The sequence below is a fragment of the Pseudozyma flocculosa genome (genome assembly GCF_000417875.1).
Source record: "Pseudozyma flocculosa PF-1 unplaced genomic scaffold scaffold00011, whole genome shotgun sequence".
Taxonomy (NCBI): Eukaryota; Fungi; Basidiomycota; class Ustilaginomycetes; order Ustilaginales; family Ustilaginaceae; genus Pseudozyma; species Pseudozyma flocculosa.
Window position 1 is genome coordinate 377,664 of NW_006920879.1, and position 20,317 is coordinate 397,980.

Below are 20,317 nucleotides of genomic sequence, written 5' to 3' on the forward strand. Positions count from 1 at the left end.
CGGGCACGAGTGGGTAAATCGCACGGGTCTAGGGCGTGGTTCTGCGGGGGTTGTGGCAAGAGCTGAGCTTCCGGATGAGAGAAAGAGGGAGAACGCACGAGAGAGAGAGGGAGAGAGAGGAAGAGGATGTGGAGCCGCGAGCCAGGATGAGCGGCGAGGCGAGACTCTGAATCCAAGGGGCAAAGTAGAGGAGCCAGGAGGGACGGACGGGACGACGAGCGGGCGGAGGGACGGATGGGGCGAAGCAAAGAGGTAGGTACGAGGCAGCCTAGGTTGGAGCGAGATGATGAGCCAAGGCTCCAGCCCTGGCCCTGGCCTTGGCCCTGGCTGGCTGGCTGTGTGTGTGTGTGTGTTCGCCCCCACCGTGGTGCGTGGCTTGTTGGCCTGCCTGGCCTGGCTGGCTCGCACCACAGCCCATCATCATCCCGGCCTTGCCTGCCTGGCGGCCTCTCGGTTGGTCACCCGCTGCCTGGCCTCGGGCCTGGCCTTGGCTGGCCTGACAGGAAAAAGAGAAAAATTGTCGACCGAGCGGGCGGGCGTCGGGCATGCCTGGCCGCGCCGCCTGCAACAGAGAGAGGTGGCTGAGGCAGGCTGGCGAGCGCGCGCGTGTGATCAAGCCCAACCCAGCCCAGCCTGGCCCAGCCTGGCCCAGCCTGGCCCAGTCGCACGAGAGAAGGGCTCAAAGAGCCGTGTGGAGGTTCTTCGAGGCTGGTGGGACCAGCGGGCCCGACCCTCGCCCTTCGAACCCTCGTTGCTTGCTCTCCTCGACCACCGCCAACACCATCCTCCTGACCGCTCGACGACGACGACGACGAAGAAGAAGAAGAAGTCGACTCCGCATTGCCTGCTCCAGATGTCGGCGCTACAGCAGTACCTGCAGCGGCTGCGCAGCGCCTACGTCGCCACTGATCCCGACGCCGTCCTCGCTGGTTTCCGCATCGACCCGCCCACCTTCCACGCCCTCAAGGCCCATCTGACGGCAACCGTGAGACGCCGCTCCGCCCGCATACCTGCCTCCCTTGTCCTGCACATCTCAACAGGCAGGCGTCTTTGAAGCTCAACCAGGTTCTGACTCTGCTCAGCGACTCCCTCCGGCCCCCCACTCTCTGTGCGCTTGCCCGCTTGCTCTCTTCCGCAGCCTTCGCAGGATCTCACAGCCGTGGTCCTCTCCCAGATCCCCTTGGCCTCATCTCCATTTGACTCGGAGAGGTTCCAGACGCTGGTCGCAGAATACCTCTCATTCATTCGTGACCACCAGCATATATCGAACGTCATCTCTCCGTTCAGTTCGCCCTTTGCCCCGGCCTCGTCCCAAGCATCCCCTCGCCTAGAAGATGTCTACGATGCATGGGCGCTCGTGTACTCGTGCGTTCTGCCCCAAGGTCTCTGTCCATCAATATGCCGTCTACGAGCGCAAGGTCCTGACCACCTTTCGCTGCTGCTCCTCCTCTGCCCCGCCGACGCATCCCGGCCCTACGCAGACGCGCCTCGACCTTCTTCTCGCTTCCGGATACGACGTGGTTCATCCCCACGCTGAGGTACCTCGCCGCCAGCCTCGTCTCTCTGGCCATGACAGTCGACCAGCGCATGGGTCTCGCCAAAAAGCCAAAGACGACCGACGCCGCGGGCAGGCTGTCAAAGTCGGCGGGCATGGCGGGAAACGACCGCTCCCAGGCCCGCGGCTCCGAGACAAAGCGCGCGGCCGTACTGATGCTCGCCAACCTCAGCTTCAAGGCATACTTCAAGGTGCGTACTGGGCGGATGATGGCGGCGCTTGTCCGGACGTCGACGGTGCTGACCTCGTGACTCCGCGGACCACCTCCCCTTTCGTTCAGCTCAACAACACGAGGCTGTGCGAGACCGTACTGGGAAGCGTCGAGAATGCGCTCAAGCTCAATCGCAGCTTTCCCGGATCCGCAACAAGGCAGCGCGACGATACAGGCGAAGCCTGCTACTCTCGAGCCGATCGTGTGACGTATCGATACTACCTCGGTCGCCTCAGGCTCTTCCAGCACAGCATCAAGGCCGTGAGTGCGATGCAGCGTGCTTCGCGACGGGACTGCGAATGGCGACGATATCGTTTGGCGAGCCTGACTCTCTTGCCTCCTGTGATTTGCACTCACAGGCCGCCACCCATCTGCGGTGGGCGTTCGACAACTGCCCCAACCAGCACCTCAAAAACAAACGGTGAGAGGGTGATGCTCTCGGGCCTAGGCCGATGCTGATCGACGATCTGACCAACGAGATCCGACTTTGGCCTTGTTCGCGCGCCCCGCAGCCTCATCTTGATACCCCTGATCAGCACCTATCTGATCCTCGGACGATACCCCGACGAGACGCTGCTCTCGATCTCGTCGCTTACGCCGCAGTTCTCCGCGCTCGTCAGGAACCTGCGCCTCGGGAACGGCGCCGGTGTCAACCAGGAGCTCGACCGGCACATGGACTGGTTCCGTGTCCACGGCCTGTATCTGATCCTCAAGGAAAAGCTGCCCATCAGCGTATGGCGGAATCTGGCAAGAAGATGGTCGGTCCACGACGAGCTTCCCCTGGCAGTCCACGAGGGGCGATGACGAACGTGCGGAGCTCTGACGTTACGGACCGCTCCTTTTGCCTCCCCCTTCATCGCCCGATCGACAGCCTGGTCATCTCTCGCAGTGCCGCCCCGCCGTCCGCGGCGCCGCCGACGCTCGGGTTGGCGCAGCTGCATCAAGTTGCTCGGCTCGCGTGGCAGGAGCCGGAGCTCGAGGTGGAGGATGTCGAGGCCATCCTGACCAGTCTCGTCGACCAGGTGAGCAGGGCTTCCCCTCGCCTTTCTTCTTGCCGTCTGAGCTCGCAAGTTCGCTTACGTCCGCGCCGAACCTCGCAACCGCAACTCAGGGCTTCGTCAAGGGCTACATCCTGCATTCCAAGAACATGCTCGTGCTCCAAAAGGGACCACATCTCGGCTTTCCGCCCATCTGGAGCGTGTTCGAGGGGAGATGAGGCACCGCGGCGCGGCGCGAGCCAATGCGAAGCAGTGATGGCGAAACGAAAAGCGATGGTGTTGGATGCGCACATGCGGACATGGTGGTACAAGACGGGGCGAGATGCTGTGGCGAGCGAGTCTATTGCAGGGACATCTGACAGCTCTCAGGCGAGGCTGCGTGCGAACCCGAGCGCCGGCCCGCCCCTCTGACCCGCCGAGATGGCACTGAGCGCATCCGTCCTCCCGCCTCTACCGCGGTAGCCCTGCCTGGCGAGCGCGCCCGGCTTGCCAGCGCCCTCGTGACTGGGCCCCTTTTTGGGCCTGGCGCCCGTCAGCTTCTTTGGCCTGTAGAATTCGCCACCGGGCAGGAAGGCGGGGTCGTTGAGCCCCAGCGGGTCGTCCTCGCTGCGTATCGTCGCCGCGTCGCTGCTGCCCGCCGCCTTCTTGCTCTTCTTCTTCGTCGCCGGAGCCGTGGCCGTCGCCTTGGCCGCGTCCCTGGTCGAGGACAGGCCCAGCTTCCGCTTCTTGTAGCCCCGGATCTTTGCGTTGGGCAGGCTGACGGACGGATCGAGCGGCGTAGGCCGTACCGCTGGGTCCAACGGCGTCGTATCCTCCTCCTCCTCCTCCTCCTCGCCCTGGGCCTGGGCGGCGGCATCGTCGTCGTCAAAGTTGGTCTTTTTCTTGCCGAGCGGTGCGTGGGAAGAGAGGGACCGCACAATGGTGCCGTCCGGGAGGCGGCGCATCGGCATGCCGTCGCGGCCCTTGACGATGCCGCCCTGGCGCTTGGCGCGCAGCTTCTTGCGGCGCAGACGCTCCTCGGCTTCCATCTCGGCCGTCATTGGGTCAGCGGCCTTGCGCTTAAGGATCGACTTGGCCGCCGGCGTCTTCTTTGCAAAGACCTTGGCGAAAAGCGAAGGGTCGAGGCGAGACGGTCCCGCCGCTGCCGTCGAGGCGGACGAGGAAGCATCCGCTTCGCCCTCGTCCTCGAGATCGGTGGGCTCGTCGAGGTCGGCATCGAGATCGTCCTCCTCGATGTCGAATGCATCCGACTCGAGGCCGTCATCTGGTCGGTCCACATCCTGCTCGTCGTCAGCGACCTGAGAGCTGCCCGCCGACGGCTGCTCTTCTGCCAACTCGGCCGCGGCCGTCTTTTTGCCCCTGCCCTTCTTTGCCTGCTTCCTCTCGGCGGCGAGTGCAGCCGCTTCGGCCTCCTGCTGTCGCTTTTGCAGACGCTCCTGCTCCTGCTTCTTGCGCTTCTCCTCGGCGCTATCGATGAGAATCGCGGGAATGATTTGGACGATGGAATGATGTTAGTGCTGAGATGGGTTTGGCAACGCCACTGGGCCGTCAGCGACTCACGCCTTCTGTTCAGCCTTCTTCTGGGTTGCCTCGTTTGCGAGCTTGCGTTTGGTCGACTTGTTGCTGACCTCTTCGACGGGAGCTTCCTCGTCGTCGTCGTCGTCTTCGGCCTCGCTTCTACCTTGCTGTGGGATCGCCTTGGCCGGCGAGGTATCGGCTTGGAGCGCGCTGCCGTCTTCGCCGTCATCGTCGAACGATTTGCGCTTGGACGAGGTGGCGGTGCCCTTTGCGAGCGCCTCTGAGACGGCAGCCAGCTGGGCCTGTTCCCTGGATCCCCTCTTGCTCTTGGTTCCAGCCATGTTTGGGTCGCTATCGTATGCTGAGGGTGATGAGCTGGGTGCTGGTCAGAGGGAGATGCAATGGAGGGCGGCCAACGTTGAAGCTAGGGGTCGAGAAGCCTCAGGGTAGCTGGGCTGCCAAAAATTCTTGGTGGGGCCGCACCAAATCCTTACGTAAGCAGAGACCGAGGTCACGGTCAGGGTCCGCCTCCGATGCGGATCGCGGAACGCGGGCTTGACGAGAGGCCGGCCTGCGTGCCTCGACTTGGCCGCCGCTCGTGTCCGGTCTGCTGGGCAGGCAGCGCAGGCCAGCCAGCCAGGCCAGTCCAGGCTAGGCCAGGCCGGCCAGGCTCGGGCGCTTTGCGCGGCGGCGGCGGCTGGGATGCCCATCCCCCCCGCGTCTGCGTCTCTGGTGGTCCTGTCGAGCAAAGGGAAGCGGCCAATGCCCTCCTTCCACCAGCTCTGTCATCCACACTATCGCGTTGCTCCGCGTCTTGCCCGTCCATCTTCATCCCTTTCAGCACCACGGCAGCTGCCACACATCCGATCCCTCCGCCTCTCCCGCTTGGTTGAGAGCGGCAGCACCAGCAGCACCTTTCAGTCCTCGGAACTGGATCCGGACCGTCAGCCGAGCTGGGCCCATCAGGCGGCACACTACCTTACCCTCGCACCCCCAGCTCTCTTCGCCAATAGCGCCAGGGCCTCAGGTCACAGCAGCGCTCCCAGGCCGAGCTGACTTCTGCTCCGCTATCCTACGACGGCAGGCGATAAGCTACTGCCGCAAAGAGGCCTGCACCTTGCCTGCCATGTCCGCCACCACCAACTCACAGTCCAAGCCCGCATCCACGACCACCGCACCGCCTGGCGATGCAACGAAAGCCGCCTCCACTGGCACCGGAAGCGCCCCATCATCCAAGGTCGATCCGGCAGCCGTCGATGACGAGGCAGAGGAAGGAGAGATCACAGAAGAGGGTGAGATCGTAGAAGAACCTGTCACCCCAAGACCCCCAGCAAGCGCACATCCCCAGCCGGAAGCGGCTGGAGCATCTACTCGGGCCCACGCTTCGCCCGTCACCCCGGAGCCTTCCCCCGCAAAAGTCGATGTGCCCGTCGTCGAGGCGTCGGTTCCCCCGTCTGCCGCACCAGCGGGGACCGAGACCTTCACACAAGCAGAGCAACAAGCTGACAGTATTCAAAAGACATCTCAGAAGGTCAGCGAAAGCGAGAGCAACCTCCCGGCTCAGGTGGTCGACGCTCCGACCCCTGCTGCGAGCGCACAGCCACTTACCGCTGCCAGCGACACGGTCACCACCGAGGTCGAGGCTGCAGCACCGATACCGGCAGCATCCGTCTCGAGTGATCCGACTGTTTCCGCACAAGCCGAGGTCGACGCGTCCTCTATCCAGCCTGCCCCGGCTGCATTTGTCGGCACCACCAACGCCGATGCCGCGGCCGAGCCTGACCCGCTTCACCCACCGCCTGCAGCGGATCCGTCGACAGCAAGCTTGGTGACAGCCGGACCGACGTCTGATGGGCCTGCCCAGGCTGTCGAGGCAGTCATCGAGCCGGCAACAGGCCCGACCGAGACCACAGCCGCCTCAGCGAACACAGAGTCTGAGGCTGCCGCTGGCCCGGCCGCGGAACCTGCACCGGTCAATGGAGCGGAAACTGGCCAGGTTGCCGCCAACAAACCTGTCCCGGAACATGCCGCTGGTGACGAGGCAGCGATCGTTGCCCGTCCTGAAGAGAATCACAAGTCTACAGCTGAAGCGATGGATGAAGACCCAGCTCAAGGTCCAACCGCCTCGACGGCGGATGAAGCTGCGCCGAAGCCTGCAACGCCGCCGCCGCCGCCGCCAGCTGCTGCGAACCAAGCGCCAGAGGCGCCTGCGCCTGCGCCGGCCGAGCAGACGACCGAGGACGTAGAGATGGCGGATATAAGCGCGGCTGGCGAACGCGCGGCAGCCGGCCTCGAAGCGGACAAAGCGTCGGTCGAGGCCAAGGATCTCCATTCCGACGGGCTCGATGGCGTCCACACACCGGCCCCCGCCTCAGAGGCGTCCGAAGGTCCGCAGGCCCAACGCAACGAAGAGCCCAAACCGTCAGTTGCCAAAGATGTTAAGGTGCAGCCCGACCAGATGCTGGCAGACCAGGCACAGGACGAGGATCGGGCGCAGTTGAGTTCTCATGGCCCAGCTAAGACGTCAGACAAGGATCTTGCGGCTCCCCCGACCTCGAAACCGGAGGACGAGGCTCTTGCGAAAGGCGGAAAGTCTGCGGCAACGACCGATCGGACCATCGAGGAGCTCAAAGCAGGAACATCCGCACCTCCTCATCCTGCCGAAGCAGGCCCTAAATCGACAGCGCAAGGCGCCCAAGCACTCCCGCCTGCACCTTCGGAGGCTCCCGCACCGGATCCCAGGCCGACGCGCGACGCCGCGACTGTTCCCTCACCGGCGGCCGCTAGCAAAAGAGGCGAGAACGGGCCCGAACGCACCAGACGAGCTGGGTCGGCGACTACCGGCCCGCCACCGGTGCAGCCTCCTACCCGAGAAAGGACTCGAACACCTCAAGGTCAGACGCATCGTCAGCAACAGCCCCAGCAGCCCCAGCAGCAGCAGTCAATGCCGGCCCAGCACGTGCAGCATCCGCCGAACCACCACCATCACCATCATCAAGCACAGCAGGTACCCCACGAGCATGTCCGCGCTTCGCGCCTGCCCATGGATGGCGTCGACCCGCAAGAGCGCGAGCGAAAGTCGCGATCGCACACGTCGAGGCCGAACATGCCGGACAGGGAGCGCAACAGCGGCTCGGACCGGCACTCGAACCGTGATCGACGAAGAGAGCAAGAGTCCGAACGCGAGCGGCTCGAGCGTGAGAGGGAGCGAGAGAGAGAACGGCTTCGCGAATCGGAGAGGGATCGCGAGATGATGATTGCACGGGAGAACGAGGAGGCGAGGTTGATCTGGCTGTGAGTTGACGAGGATGCCGTGCACGAACGACCTAGGTGTCCTCGACGCTGATGCTGATGCTGGTTCTGACCACTTGCCCCCTTGCTCGCGCTCCCTTGCAGCTCACTGCCTGGCAACGATCATCCGCAGTACTATACCGATACCGACTCGGACTCGTGCTACGGCGATGGCGGCGTCGGCATCTACGGCACGGACGAAGAAGACAAGGATCTGGACCCGCCGCCGCCGCTCGCGATGCAAGAGCATTACCCTCCTCCTTCCACTTCCACTCGCCTCGCCGCCGGCAGCAAGAGAAAGAGTCCTGCCCGTGCGCGCAGCGATGCGTATGGCAGCGGGCCGCATGACGCAGGTCCTAGCCGTGCGCACGCCAAGCGCAGGGCCCTCGCCGCCGCCATCAGCCCAGACTACGACCTTGCCATCCCGGCTCTACCGCTAGACGCACAGACGCGGGGCATGATCAGCATCGACGACTTCCCCGTCATCGACTCGTCGATCCGCGGCGAGCCCGAGCATCGGCCCCTGTTCAACCGCGACGCGACCTTCGGCCACTACGATGACGACGACGACGACGACGACGAGTCGCTCCCAACTTCCGACTCCGACGAGGAAGCGTCGAGGATCGCGGCCGAGCGCAAACGGCGACATGGCAACCGTGTGGGCAATCGTGGCAACAAGCTCAGCCGAGCCAAGGGGGTGCGCTGGCATCGGCGTGGCAAGCTTGGCGGATGGACCGAAGCCCGGATGGAGAAGGAGATTGGCGACCGCGTCCGCCACCGCATCGAGACGATGCAGAAGGACAGCATCCGAGCGCTCGTGGCGGCGATGCCGGCCGAGGATAAGAAGATGCTGGAGCAATTCCCCGCCCTGCGCGATGGCCTCCTGCCCGCCGAGGCGCAGTCGAACGGGGCTGTGGTGCGGGATGTTCGGGGCCGCCTTCTGCCTTCCGATCTCTCCGAGGCAGCGCGCCTCGATGCGCAACTCGGCCTCGGACCGGGAGCCGCGCCCACGCTGGCCGACGGCTCCTTTTCGGATGGCTCTGAACGCCTCACCTCGACGCTGCTCGCGCCGACGCTGTTGAAGCCCGCGGTCACGGCCCGCCAGCTGCTTACCAGCCATACTCTGCGCCACACCTTCCGCAACCCGCACATCGGCGCGCTCGGCAAGACGGCGCTCGACCTCATCGAAAGCGAAGGCGTGCTCGGCCGCGCCATCGGACGGTGCTGGTCCTCGATGGAAAGGGGCGGCTGGAATGTCGACCCGGAGCCCCAGGTCAACGCCGCCGAAGATGAGATGGACGTCGAGGAAGCAGGGATCAACGGGCAAGCCGACGGCAGCAGCGACGACGATGGCCGCGAGGTGCTCGCATCGCTCACCTCGAACCCGGCGCTTCAGCATCTCGACGACTTGTTCGTCACCAGGGCAGGTCTGGCCGTGCCGAGGCTGGACGAGGTTGGGCAGCCCATCTTTGAGCAGGATGACCCGTCCGACCCTTCGAGTGCTGCCGGTCCCGACGGGCCACCCCCCGAGCCGCGCCTGGCCACGACGCTGCTCCCCGCGATGGAGCAGCGAGCAGTGGTGCTGGCGGCGCTCGAGTGCCTGCACGAGCTGGCCGCCGACTCGCGCGAGTACGTCGAGAGGCTCGAGGAGGTGCGCAGCCGACTGGCCACCATCAAGCGTCGTCGGGCCGAGGTGTGGGCGGCGGTGCGCGAATGGGCCATCGACAAGGAGGAAAAGGGCGAGGGCGAACAGACCTTCCACCCCGTCGCTGCCATTGCGCCTGCAGCAAGTGGAGCCGACGCCTCGTCACTCGCACCGGGCGGCGACAAGGACGGCGTTGCTACGGCTACCGGTACTCTGACCGCCCCGGCAGGAGCGCGGGGAGAGAACGGGATGCAGACGCCCACGTCGTCGGGCGGGACGAGCGGCAAGGCGGCCAAGGGCGGAACCACCACCGCGACTGCCGGCAGCAAGGCGAGGAAGAAGACGACCAAGGCCGCCGCAGCGTCGTCGGCGGCGGCGGGCACGTCTTCGGCCGCGGGTGACAAGGCCCGAGCAGCCTCGCCCCCGCCGCCTCCACCAGGCCGCAGCACCGTTACGTCGGCGCTCGCCGGCGTCGCTTTCACCTCGTCCAGTTCCTGAATCGGTGCCATGTCAGCGCCAGCGCCGTCGACCCCTTGCTCTGCTACCCTAAGCACTCGAAGGTCGGAGCGAGTGATCTAGAGGCCCCCTGTCCATCCTCTACACCTGCTCGCTCGCTCGTCCATTGCAAAAGAGACTCTCTATGTATTCTATCCTCGCCACCCCTTGCTACCTGTTGCCCGCCGCGCACCACGGTATGGATCCCCACGCTCTCCTCGACCGTGATAATCTGCCACGGCGGCGTCTGTGCTTTCACGGCGAGTTTAGAAGGTGCAGCCCCGACCGGGCCAGGCCAGGCCAGGCCAGGCCGGGTGGACCTCCTTGCAGGTGCCCAAAGGGAAAGGGGGTGGGCACAGGCCACCGACTCGTCAAGCCGTGACGCGCACCCTCCTCCGCCCTCCGCCCTCTGCCTGCCCCCTCTGGCTCTTTCTTTTCGTTTTTTTCTCCTTCCGACTGACCGCCCGTGCATGCATGCATGCGATGCGAGGTGGATCATCTCGACTCGACCTGCGTGCGTGCGTGCGTGCGTGCCAACCAACCTGAGCACCCGCACAAAGTCCAGCCAGCCAGCCAGCCAGGCAAGCCCCGCCGTCGCTTTTGCCAAGCACAGGACAGGACGGCACTCGACCCTAGAGCACTTCCAGCATGGCCCCCCCGCCTCCCCAAGCCGACAGATATGAGCCCGCCGTTGCCACCCACGACGACAAACACCCGCCACGTACACGGTGGACGCCAACCCGGTTCGGTCGAGATAGATAGCATTAAAACAACGAGCACCGACACGCACGACACCTCCTCGTCTGTGCCTCGCAGCGCCGCTTTCTCTGGCGCTTTCCGCATCGAAACGGCGAGAGCAGGCGTACCTCCTTTCTGGGGTCCGACTCCCCCTCTTTCCCCTATCCTTCAACGTCCCCCGGATCTTAATTTTTTTCCCCCAGATGCACGGCGGCGGCCGCGCTCTTCCCGTAAAATGTGACTCTTGTTTCTTCTTCTTCCTCCTCTTCTTGGATATGGGGGCCCCGGCCCTCGCTTCCCTGCTGCGCCCACAGTGTCGCTCCCGGCTGACCTCCATCGGCGCGTAGGCTGCACAAGGGCCACTTTGCGGGGACGGGGCGGCATACATTGGCGATAGCGGGTTCGCCTCGACGACGACGATAAGAGCAGAGGGAGGGAGGGGGGGCCCTCAGTCGAGGTGCTGGCCGCCGTCGCCATTGCCTGTCGAGCTGACGCCAATCGGCACGCCCATGCCGCCGCCAGACATGGCGTGGACGGGCTGCTGCATTCGCTGCTGCTGCTGGGGCATGGGGTGGCCCTGCGACTTGCTCTTCTTGGTCATCCTCCCTCCCATGCTGGGGCTGTGGAGGCCCTCGCCGTCGAACTTGTACCCGGCAGAGTTGCCGGAGCCGGTCCGCTGCATGTCGCGTTCCGAAGGCGATGGGTTGCCAGGCCCGCCGTGCTGGTCCTCGGAGTCGTCCCACTGGCGCTTGAGGCCCGACACCTTGCGTGCGCCTCCTGCCGCGGCGGGACCTCCTGCAAGGTTGTAGGCAGTAGCGGTGGCGGCGGCGGCAGCAGCAGCATTGGTAGCACCGTAGGCGGTGTTGTCAGCATAGCTCTGGTGGTTGGAGATGTTTGCCAGCGTCATGGGCGTCGTGTGACGCCGGTCGCCGGCGATGGGGCGGGCGGCAAGCTGCTGCGCTTGCGTCACGGCATACTGACCTTGATGTGAGGAAGGGAAGGTTGGCGAAGAGGTGCCGTGACTCTGCAGACCCATGTGCAGGTGCTGCGCGGCTCCGCTGGGCTGCAGCGAGACAGGCGACGGCTGCGCAGTGGTAGGGGCCGAGGTGTGGCTCTGGTCGTGCGAGTTGCTCCAGCTGGCGCTGCTCGTCATGCTGGCGCTCATGGCCGATGTGTCGGCCGCAGCCGGCGTCGTGTTGGCCCGCATCAGCGGCGGGGGCTGGCTGCCCGCGTTGCCGCTAGGGCTGGGCAGACCAGGCACCCGCTGTCGCTGGGCGTGCCGCTCCTGCGCCGCCGCCATGACGGCGGCGGTTCGAGGGTAGTTGTCCGGGTGATAGAGGAACGACTGGATGTTGGCCTCAAAGAGCGGGTAGAGCAGGTCCGCGATGCCGTTCTGCTCGGCCAGCTGCTTGGCCCTCGCAAACGAGATCCACACGCCTTTGAGGTGCATCGCTCCGACCTTGACCACGACGCGCTCCTTTTCGTTTTTCAAGATGCCGTCTCGCTTGCCGCGCGACATCTGCACGACGTTGAGGAGCTTGGTGCCGTTGATCATGTTGTTGTCGTGCCGTCTGGCAACACAAACTCCGCGAGCGTCGACCTGGAAGCAGAGCGTGCCCTCATCCTCCCACAGCGTGGTGGTGACGCGGTGCCGGCCAGCGAGCGGTAGCTGTGTCGAGTACTGAGGCGCGGAGGTGTACGAGGGCGAAGACACGTGCTGCGGGACGCGCAGGATGTGACGAGACAAGTCGGGGCGCCATCAAGGGTGGATCGAGTCAGTACACTGTGCTCGTGGCGCTGCGCCAATGCGGGAGCCGTGACCAGGGGTCAGAGAACACGTACCGAAGAACCATTCACGTGGCTGTGCGTGCCATCGCCGTTCATCGAGAAGTAAGGAGACGCGTGACCCGTGTGCGAAGAGTGGGTCGGCGTGTGCGGCCCAAGGTGGTGGTTGCCGCCGCCGTAGCTGTAGCTAGCGTGCTGGCCGCCGTGGTGCATCATCATGCCGTTCATCGACGAGTGGTAGGCAGTCGCGCCCGCCGCAGGCGTGGGAGGGGCGGTCTGGACATGGTGCGCCGTGCCGCCGTTCGGGTAGCCGTAGCCGTTCGTGTACTGCGAGTAGGCCACGTGAGAGTTGTGACCGTACGGGCTCGGGCTTCCGCCGTAGACGGGAGCCGAGGGGTAGCCATACGGCGACCACGAGTTGGTGTGGCTGCCGTTGACGGGGCTCGTCAGGGAAGCGTGCGAGTGGGCGTGGTGTCCGCTGTGGTGGTGGTGAGCGGCAGCAGCGTGGTGTCCGTGACCGTCGCCGTACAGGGATCCCGAGTTGGAGCCCGGCGCGCTGCCAGAACCCGAGGCGGGAACCGATCCGGAGCGGGCGGCCTGGTCGGCCACAGTGGTGGCTGCGGCAGCGCCAACAGCAGCGCCTTCCCTACTGGCCATGTGGTTGCCCGACGATCCGGGGACAGGAGAGTTGGTGCCGTAGCTACCGTTGCCGTGGCCGTGGTGGAGGGGGGAAGCGGTGGACATGACGAGACTGGGAAGCGAGAGGGGAAAGGACTAGTCAAGAGAGCCGGAGCTGGAGGAGACCCGGCGTGTATCCGTGAGCCCTAGACAGTCGATAAGGGATAAGGGAGGGTTTTTGATGCTTTTCGTGCGCTGCAGAGCAACGGCGAGATGCTTGCGTATCCGAGACGGTTCCAGAGCGATGAGCGGAGCACAAATGGCTGAGATGGGAAGGAGGCAGCAGCGCTAGCCACACACGCGGACGTGACCGCCAGAAGAGAAGCCGGCGCACTTGGCACGCTCGCGTCGATTCGTTGCCGCCGTACCGAGCTGATCCCTCGAGACGCCTTGATGCAGGGACAGGGCCAAGAGAGGAGACCGAACAGAGGTTCGGACTAGGCCGAGTGATCGGTGGCGGTTGCCGTGGAAACGAAGGGCGAAAGAAACGAGGGAGAGAAGAGGAAGGAGACGCCCGCGAAATGAGCGCTCGCCCAGTTTTGAGGCGAGGACCGAAGTGGCTCGAGATAGGTCGCGACGACGGCAGGTCGATGCGTGACTCTTGCGGGGGCCCGCCGAGAGTAACTCCGTCAGTCGCTGTCTTGGACCGAGGAGGATGGGAGGATGGAAAAGGAAAGCGCGAGGATGGTGGCTGGGGTCGGTGCTGATGGTTGAAGCAGGAAGCAAGAGGCGCGATGGTGACAGGCAAGGGTCGTCGAGTATGGAGGGATGGAAGGGAAGGAAGGGGGGGGGGGCGTTGAATGGAGGAGGAGCAAAAGGCGGCGGTGATCTGTAGGTTGGCAGAAGGATGCGAGGACGCAGAAAAGAGCAGCACCTCACAGGCAGGCAGGGCAGCGCAGGCACGGCAGGACAGGGCTGGGCGGGCAGGCAGGCGGGCAGGCAGGCGGGCAGGCAGGCGGGCAGGCAGGCGGGCAGGCAGGCAGGCAGACTGGCAGACTGGCGCACGCAGGTGGCTCGCCCATGGAGAAAGCGAGAGGGCAAGGACCGGCACAGAGGCAGCAGGCAGGCTGCCTGCAGGCGGAATGGCAGCGGAGGGCGGCACAGCGCAGCACCACGGCGGGCAGCCCCCTCAACTGCTTAAAAAATCGAGAATCACGAAAAAGAGCCCAGCAGAGGGACGTGGGCCTAGCGCTCGCTCGCTCGCTTGCTCGCCCGCCCGCCCGGCCGGCCTGGCCCTGCGGACCGAAGAGGCCCACCCCAAGCCAGGGCGCGATTGGGCGGGGGCAGGGCAGGAGGCCTACCGTACCCTGCCTTCGGCCTGCCCACAGAGCGCACCGTACCCTGCCTGTCCGAGCGAGGCGGCAAGCGGCAAATTTTTGCTCGCTCGCCGTCCGTGTGCCCGCCGCGACTTGCCTCACGCCCCTGCCTCGCTCGCCCGCCCGCTCGCTCGCCCCTCGGCCCCCTTCGCGGCCTCCCCCCCATCCCCCCTCCCAGCGAGTTCCGAATTTTCCCTCCCTAGGCTGGTCGCCTCCGCCCCGACGCTGTCCCTTTCCTTTCCCCCCCTCCTGCTGGCGCGACGCCGAGGCTGACTCCCTTGCCAGTCGCGGGCCTATGCAGAAGAAGGGCAGGAAGCAAGCAAGAGAGGGCTGCAGATCTCCTAGGACTCGAGATTGCCAGGCCGAGGCACTTTGGCAGAGCCTCTCCGTGCCCTACGGTACCTCGCACGCACGCAGTCAAACGCACGCACGCACGCACGCACGCACGCACGCACGCACGCTCGCTCGCCAGCTTGACCGTGCTTGCTTGCTGCCCCGCCCATTGCGCCGCCTTCTATCCGGCTGCCATTCCCGGCCCCTGGTGGTGTCCCTGGTGGTCCGTCATGGTCTACCGTATGCTTCGTTTCGGCGGCGCCGGAGGTGAGGAGGCGCTTCAATCTTCGATTCTCTTGCAAACCCTCACGGTGAGCAGGCTGAGGCAGCGAATAATCGAACTTCCGCGATGTCGAAAGGGGCGGCGGCGTTTGTGTGGTTGGATGACCGGCGAGGCCGAGCCGGAATTGCCGTGCGAGGGGGGGCCTCGCCTTTCGCCGGAGGCTACCGCCTGGTCGCCTCCGGCAGAGGGTTCCGAGGGCCTTGCGTACATGTCCCTACGCCCTCGTCGCCAGCCAGCTTTGCCTACCTAGGCCTGTCCAGAGCCGGGCCTCGCCGTGCAGCATCTGCCGCGTGCCCTCCGCGACCGCCCGAGGAGATGGATGGCATGGCATGGCCGCCATGCTGTTCGCCTGCGCCATCCAGCTGGGGACGCCCACGACGGCTTTGAACAGCATCGTGGCCGCACCGCGCTCTCACAAGTACGCCAGAGTACCGCAGGTGGTCCTCGAGCAACTGCTCCATAGGCGCGGGCGGCTAAGGTCCATCCAGTCGGCTGTGACACACACACATCGGCGGCGGCCTGACACCAGCCGGCCAACGGCCACCCCATTCTCATTCTCTCTCTGGGGGCCGTTGGCACCGCCCAGACTGGCCCGTCTCTCGTGGCTGAATCGGGTGATTCCGCCGAAGAATCGATCAGGAGCTAGTTCGAGGTTTGAAAGCAGAGAGGGACGGGCCCAGCTATGATTGGACCGCGCGATTCATTCTGAAACCTCTTTTCGCCCGAGTCGACGGCCGAAGCCTACGCACGTACGTGTCTCTGCCCGCGAAGCGTTCGTCAGGCAGGGCAGGGCGCAGGGGTGCGGGCGGAAGGGCCCCCATGAGGAGCGCAAAAGTAGCCGCCTTTCTTGAACTGCTCGACGCGGAGGAGAGGACCAGGCTACCGTAGGGTCGATGGCGACGGCGGAGCGCCACAGCCGGCCATCTCGATCGTCTTTCTGGGCTAACCATGTACCGGTAAAGTAGCTGGATGGCACCACGCAACCACCGAGGCTCCGAGCTCGTGTGCGGTGAGCCGAGCACGGACGGGCACAGCCGAATGGACCTCAGAAGATACGCCGTCGACGCCGGTCTAGACCTGTCCTCTAGCTCGCCCCCCAGCATCACAAAAAGAGAGATACGGTGCCTAGCCGCTAGACTGGGGGGAAGAAGCCTGAGCAGCTTTCGCCATGCCGATTGCAGAACGCGGCGCGCTCGTCCTCATCTGACGCTCCGGAGAGGACGGACCTCTTCGTTGCCGCACGCCTGCAACTCACAGGTGTACGTACACACGATGGTATCGCACCTGGTCTTTCCAACGGCGGAAGCGTCGGTCAATTGAGAGCAAAGTACCGCAGCGACGTGAGATGATGGCGCTCTCCTTGTCCCAGGTACCTACATACCTGCCTGTCCTTCCCACAGGACACGTCGCTCGACGTGGGATCGAAATGGGGCCCACCCCTTGACGCCGCCTTGGGGTGCAACTGACAGCCACATGCACACAGAGAGAGTGGCGCTAGGCGTAGGCTAACACAGCATCGCGAGGTCCTGACACCAGGACCGGCATTTCCGCACAGAGTGGAGGACACGAGCGCTGCCTGTGAGTCTCAGGCAAGACTCTGGTCTTGACTGCACATGTCCATCGTGTCGAAAAGGCCTCAGAGTCTTCACTTCACCTCGGAGACGCGCTCCAACGACTGGACGAGGATGGCCCGGGCAGGTAGGTAACGGAAGGAGCGCGGGTCGACGAGGAACGTCGTTCGAGTCGTGACCGGGTGTACACGCGCGATGGATGTACGGGCGGCTGCACAAGCATGGAACCTCTGGTCCACCTTCGCCACGGGCCACAACGACGCGCCAGGCCGCCAGAAGAGGCTAGGGCATGCCGTACGTCGGACTTGCAGGAGGTTGGGACCCAGCATGTCGGGATGCTCCTTGACCCGCCTCGTCACTCGTCTGGCTTGCTTGTGTCTGCATGCAGGTAGGCGTCGTCCTGCGAGGACCCGTCCGCCACGCCGCTTCACCAGACCGGCCTGCTTCATACCGTCGTAGCTGACCAGCGTGCTGCGTCGCCTCCGCCCGCCCTTTCTCTTGCTACGGATTAACTTGTGCCGTACGGTGTCGGTACAATCCTGTACGAAAAGGGAACAGTTCGGGCTCGGCGTGGCGGGTACGTAACGCGGGCTCGGCGTCAAGCCAGCTGGGGATCATCGCCCACGCCGCCAGACGGCCGAACTCGCATGGTTTTTGCCAGACAGGGGGAGGGCCGAGGAGGAGCTCTCTTTCCTCTGCGGCTCCAACGCCAGGGAGCGGGCCGCTCGGCGAGGCGAAGTCTTGCGCCGACGGCGCGAGCGGTTCAATGCGTTCCGAGCCTGCGCCAGGAGCGCGCGGCCCCGCGGGACTGGACTTGCCTGGCTCTCCTCGCAAAGTGGTTCAGGAGAACCGGTCGGCGCCGATCCGACGGCCCATTTTCGGCCCAGCGTGACCTTGGCTGTGATCTTATCGGATGCACTTCGATCACTGTGACAGTACGGCGGTCAGTCTGGACTGGATCGCCTCTTCAGCTTGAGCCGCTCGGCCGGGTGGAGAAGGAAGAGTTTCACAAAGGCTAGAGGGGCGAATGGGGTAGACTGAGGGTGTAAGATGACCAGCGCGAGGCCGACGGCGACGGCATCGACACACATACATGTGCGTTCGGATGGGAGTACGTGGAGGCGGGTGCCGCAGCGGGGAAAAGGGCGGTATGCACGCACGCGGGTCCAACATGGTCCCGGTGCCAGGGTGTGCGTACATACGTATGTAGCAAACAGCGTTCGCCTGCACGTCATGCGCACAGCCCGCGCCACCGGGTGTGCCAAATGCTCCCGCAGCACGGCAGATGACGAGGACGAGGGGGCGCAGGGTTGGGTGCCACGCGCGGCGGGCCACTTTCTGCGAGCCAGAGAGCCAGACGACCCGACGAGGCGGGCGTGCACGTTCGGACCCGAGGGAGCTGTCAGGGAAGCTGCATTTCGTACCGAATTGATGGGAGGTTTTGCCCCGGCAGATGCTGGATGTGCCGTTCGTCCGACCTGCCTCCCTGGCTGTCGAAGGCTTCCTGCCCGCTTGCATCCGTACAGACGGCCTCCCTCGAGCTGACCAGACCGAGCAACAATCTTAATGCACCAGCGGGCAGACGACATGCAATCCGTACAGCATACAGAAGTGCGCATGCTATGCAAGGGCGATGCTTGGTGATCTACGGTGGCACTTGCACACCCACAGAGCACCGCGCCCTAGACTGCCCCGATCTCGCTGGTCTCGGGACGTTTGCAGGATTGTCGTGCACAGACTGGTCCGGCCGCTCGCGCTGGTCCACTGCGCCGTGGCAGACGAACAACAACAACGAGAGATGGCCCAGGGCTGACGTGGGCGGCAAGGGTTGCACGTCGAACCAAGAGCGGCGCGGTCTGGCTTTCCGCCCCGCTCTGCAACTGCACAAGGCTGGTCGCGACCAGGCATCTATGTTTCCGATGCAACACCGACAAAGGCTAGCGACGAGCAGACTATGATACACAATCGCCCTCGGGCGATGGACGGAGACAAAAGAGACAGCAGAAGTGCACCGCGGATCGGCGAGGTGCGGGCCTAGAGGTTACCTCGTCCCTCCTCCTCGAGCGCCTGCCCGACCGCCCTGATGACCTGGTCGTGCACGTCCCGGTGGGCCGCCACCACGCCCTTGTTGTCCTTGAGCGTGCGTCCGACGCCAAAGTCGAGCGAGCGCCCGCGAATGTCGCTGACCCGGCCGCCGGCCTCTTCGACGATGAGGGAGCCGGCCGCATGGTCCTACGGGAGCCGTAAGAGGGAGGATCGCCGCGGTCAGCCATTTCCCATGCGAGACCGACACTCGCGCCTTGCCACCGGCTCTCGACTCACCCAGATCTTCTCCTGGTAGCTTCCATCGCCGACGGGCAGGCGAAGGTAGACGTCGCCGTCGCCCCTTGCGATGCTGACATACTTGGCCTGACTGTCCATGCGGACGGGTTCGGCCGTAATTCCGAGCAACTCGGCGATGCGTGCGTTGGTACCATGCGACGAGTGACCGGCCTCGACCGACTCGCAGAACGAGGCAGACGAGAGGCTCGAAATCTTGTTCATCGTGATCGCAGTCTCGCTGTCCGACTCGGCCTGAATGGGGCGCTGTCGTCCGGCGAAGGGAGGAGGGAGGGTCGAGGCGGATGTCGTGCGCTTGGCGACGAGGTCAGCAAGAGGGCCACAGAAGGCGACAAGTCGCTGGAGGATATCCGAGGAAGCGGGCGGCCAAAACCCACCTGGAAAGCGCCCTGGCCCTTGACGGCCACAAAGAGGGTGCCGAGGTCGTTGCGCTTTGCCCCGGCGCCAAACTCGCCCTCCTTGGGCTTGGCCGAAGAAGCGTCGTGGGGCAGATTGGGGCAGCCAATGACGCCGACCTGAACCTCGCCGTCGACCATGAAGGCGAGGCAGACGGCGTACTGACCGCCGCGGAGGAAGCCCTTTGTGCCGTCGATGGGGTCGAGTGCCCAGCAGCGACCGGACCTTCCTCCCTCGGCGTTGCCACGGTCAATGGCGGCCAGGAGTGCCTCTTCCGAGAGGTCCTGAGTGCCCCATGCCTGCGAGGCGGCCTCGGAGGACTTGGAGGCTGCGTCGGCGACGGCGGGGCACTCCTGGGCAGGGCTTGCGAGGGCCTCGTTGGCGAGCTTGACAATCTGGTCGCGCAGGTTCTTGGCCTCGGGGTTACGGAGGTCCTTGGAGTCCTCCTCGCCGACGATGGCATCCGCGGAAAAGTGCGATGCGATGACGGTGTTGACGACGGCCTGGGCGGAGTAGTCGCCGACGGTGACGGGCGACTTGTCCTTTTTGGTGACGGTGTCGGCGGTGACGAGGTTGCGGAAGACCTTGTCGGTGAGGGAGCAAGCCCGGGTGACGGCCGAGATGGCCACCTGGCGCTCGAGGTGGTACGCGGCTGCAGACGACATGTTGCGGAGAGCAGCGGTGGATCGGAGGTGATGCGAAACGGTGGATAGGCGGGCCAAGGGCGACGGCATGCGACAGCGAGACGAAGGCAGGCCAGTAGAGGTTGGGAGAGGATCGCAGTGGGGCGGCGGATCACTGGTGCAAGCGGAGACTTGGCTAGGCTGAGCTGAGGGCAGTGACCGGGATGTTGATGCGTTGCTTGGCTGGCGACGACGGGATCGATTGATGTAAGAAGGCGAGAAAGAAGCGAGAGAGACGGAGAGATGGATATGGAGAGACAGAGATGGAGAGAGATGAGACGGAGTCAGCCCCGGTCGCTCTTGCGAAGAAACGAGAAACCGACCTCTGCCAAAGGGCCAGCCAGCCAGGCCAAAGTGGAGGCAAAGGCAGGAAGCGTGTGGCCCTTGCGCGCTCGACGATCGGCGGCCACGCCTGCCAAGCCGGCCATGCGCCCACCTAGCTCGTCGGCCGGCTGCCGAGATCCTTTTCCCAGCCACGGCC

The 20,317-nt window shown here is 64.9% G+C and overlaps 5 protein-coding genes across 5 annotated transcripts; 2 read left to right on the forward strand and 3 right to left on the reverse strand.

The window, feature by feature from the left end:
• Window positions 1-853: 853 nt before the first annotated feature.
• PFL1_03609 (uncharacterized protein) lies at window positions 854-2,982 on the forward strand (the record flags this gene model as incomplete). The annotated part of the gene is made up of 8 exons (XM_007881128.1): window positions 854-985; window positions 1,139-1,365; window positions 1,482-1,746; window positions 1,836-2,027; window positions 2,126-2,187; window positions 2,279-2,524; window positions 2,638-2,788; window positions 2,878-2,982. 8 exons carry the CDS (start codon window positions 854-856, stop codon window positions 2,980-2,982), a joined length of 1,380 nt encoding a protein of 459 aa, XP_007879319.1.
• Window positions 2,983-3,129: 147 nt separating this feature from the next.
• Window positions 3,130-4,623, reverse strand: PFL1_03610 (uncharacterized protein; the record flags this gene model as incomplete). The annotated part of the gene is made up of 2 exons (XM_007881129.1): window positions 3,130-4,231; window positions 4,325-4,623. The coding sequence occupies 2 exons, from the start codon at window positions 4,621-4,623 to the stop codon at window positions 3,130-3,132; spliced, it is 1,401 nt and encodes a 466-aa protein (XP_007879320.1).
• A 2,702-nt stretch (window positions 4,624-7,325) lies between these two features.
• Window positions 7,326-9,716, forward strand: PFL1_03611 (uncharacterized protein; the record flags this gene model as incomplete). The annotated part of the gene is made up of 2 exons (XM_007881130.1): window positions 7,326-7,576; window positions 7,679-9,716. The coding sequence occupies 2 exons, from the start codon at window positions 7,326-7,328 to the stop codon at window positions 9,714-9,716; spliced, it is 2,289 nt and encodes a 762-aa protein (XP_007879321.1).
• Window positions 9,717-10,899: 1,183 nt separating this feature from the next.
• Window positions 10,900-12,980, reverse strand: PFL1_03612 (uncharacterized protein; the record flags this gene model as incomplete). Its single annotated transcript, XM_007881131.1, has 2 exons — window positions 10,900-12,168; window positions 12,294-12,980. The coding sequence occupies 2 exons, from the start codon at window positions 12,978-12,980 to the stop codon at window positions 10,900-10,902; spliced, it is 1,956 nt and encodes a 651-aa protein (XP_007879322.1).
• Window positions 12,981-18,451: 5,471 nt separating this feature from the next.
• Window positions 18,452-19,818, reverse strand: PFL1_03613 (uncharacterized protein; the record flags this gene model as incomplete). Its single annotated transcript, XM_007881132.1, has 3 exons — window positions 18,452-18,649; window positions 18,740-19,003; window positions 19,135-19,818. The coding sequence occupies 3 exons, from the start codon at window positions 19,816-19,818 to the stop codon at window positions 18,452-18,454; spliced, it is 1,146 nt and encodes a 381-aa protein (XP_007879323.1).
• Window positions 19,819-20,317: the final 499 nt, after the last annotated feature.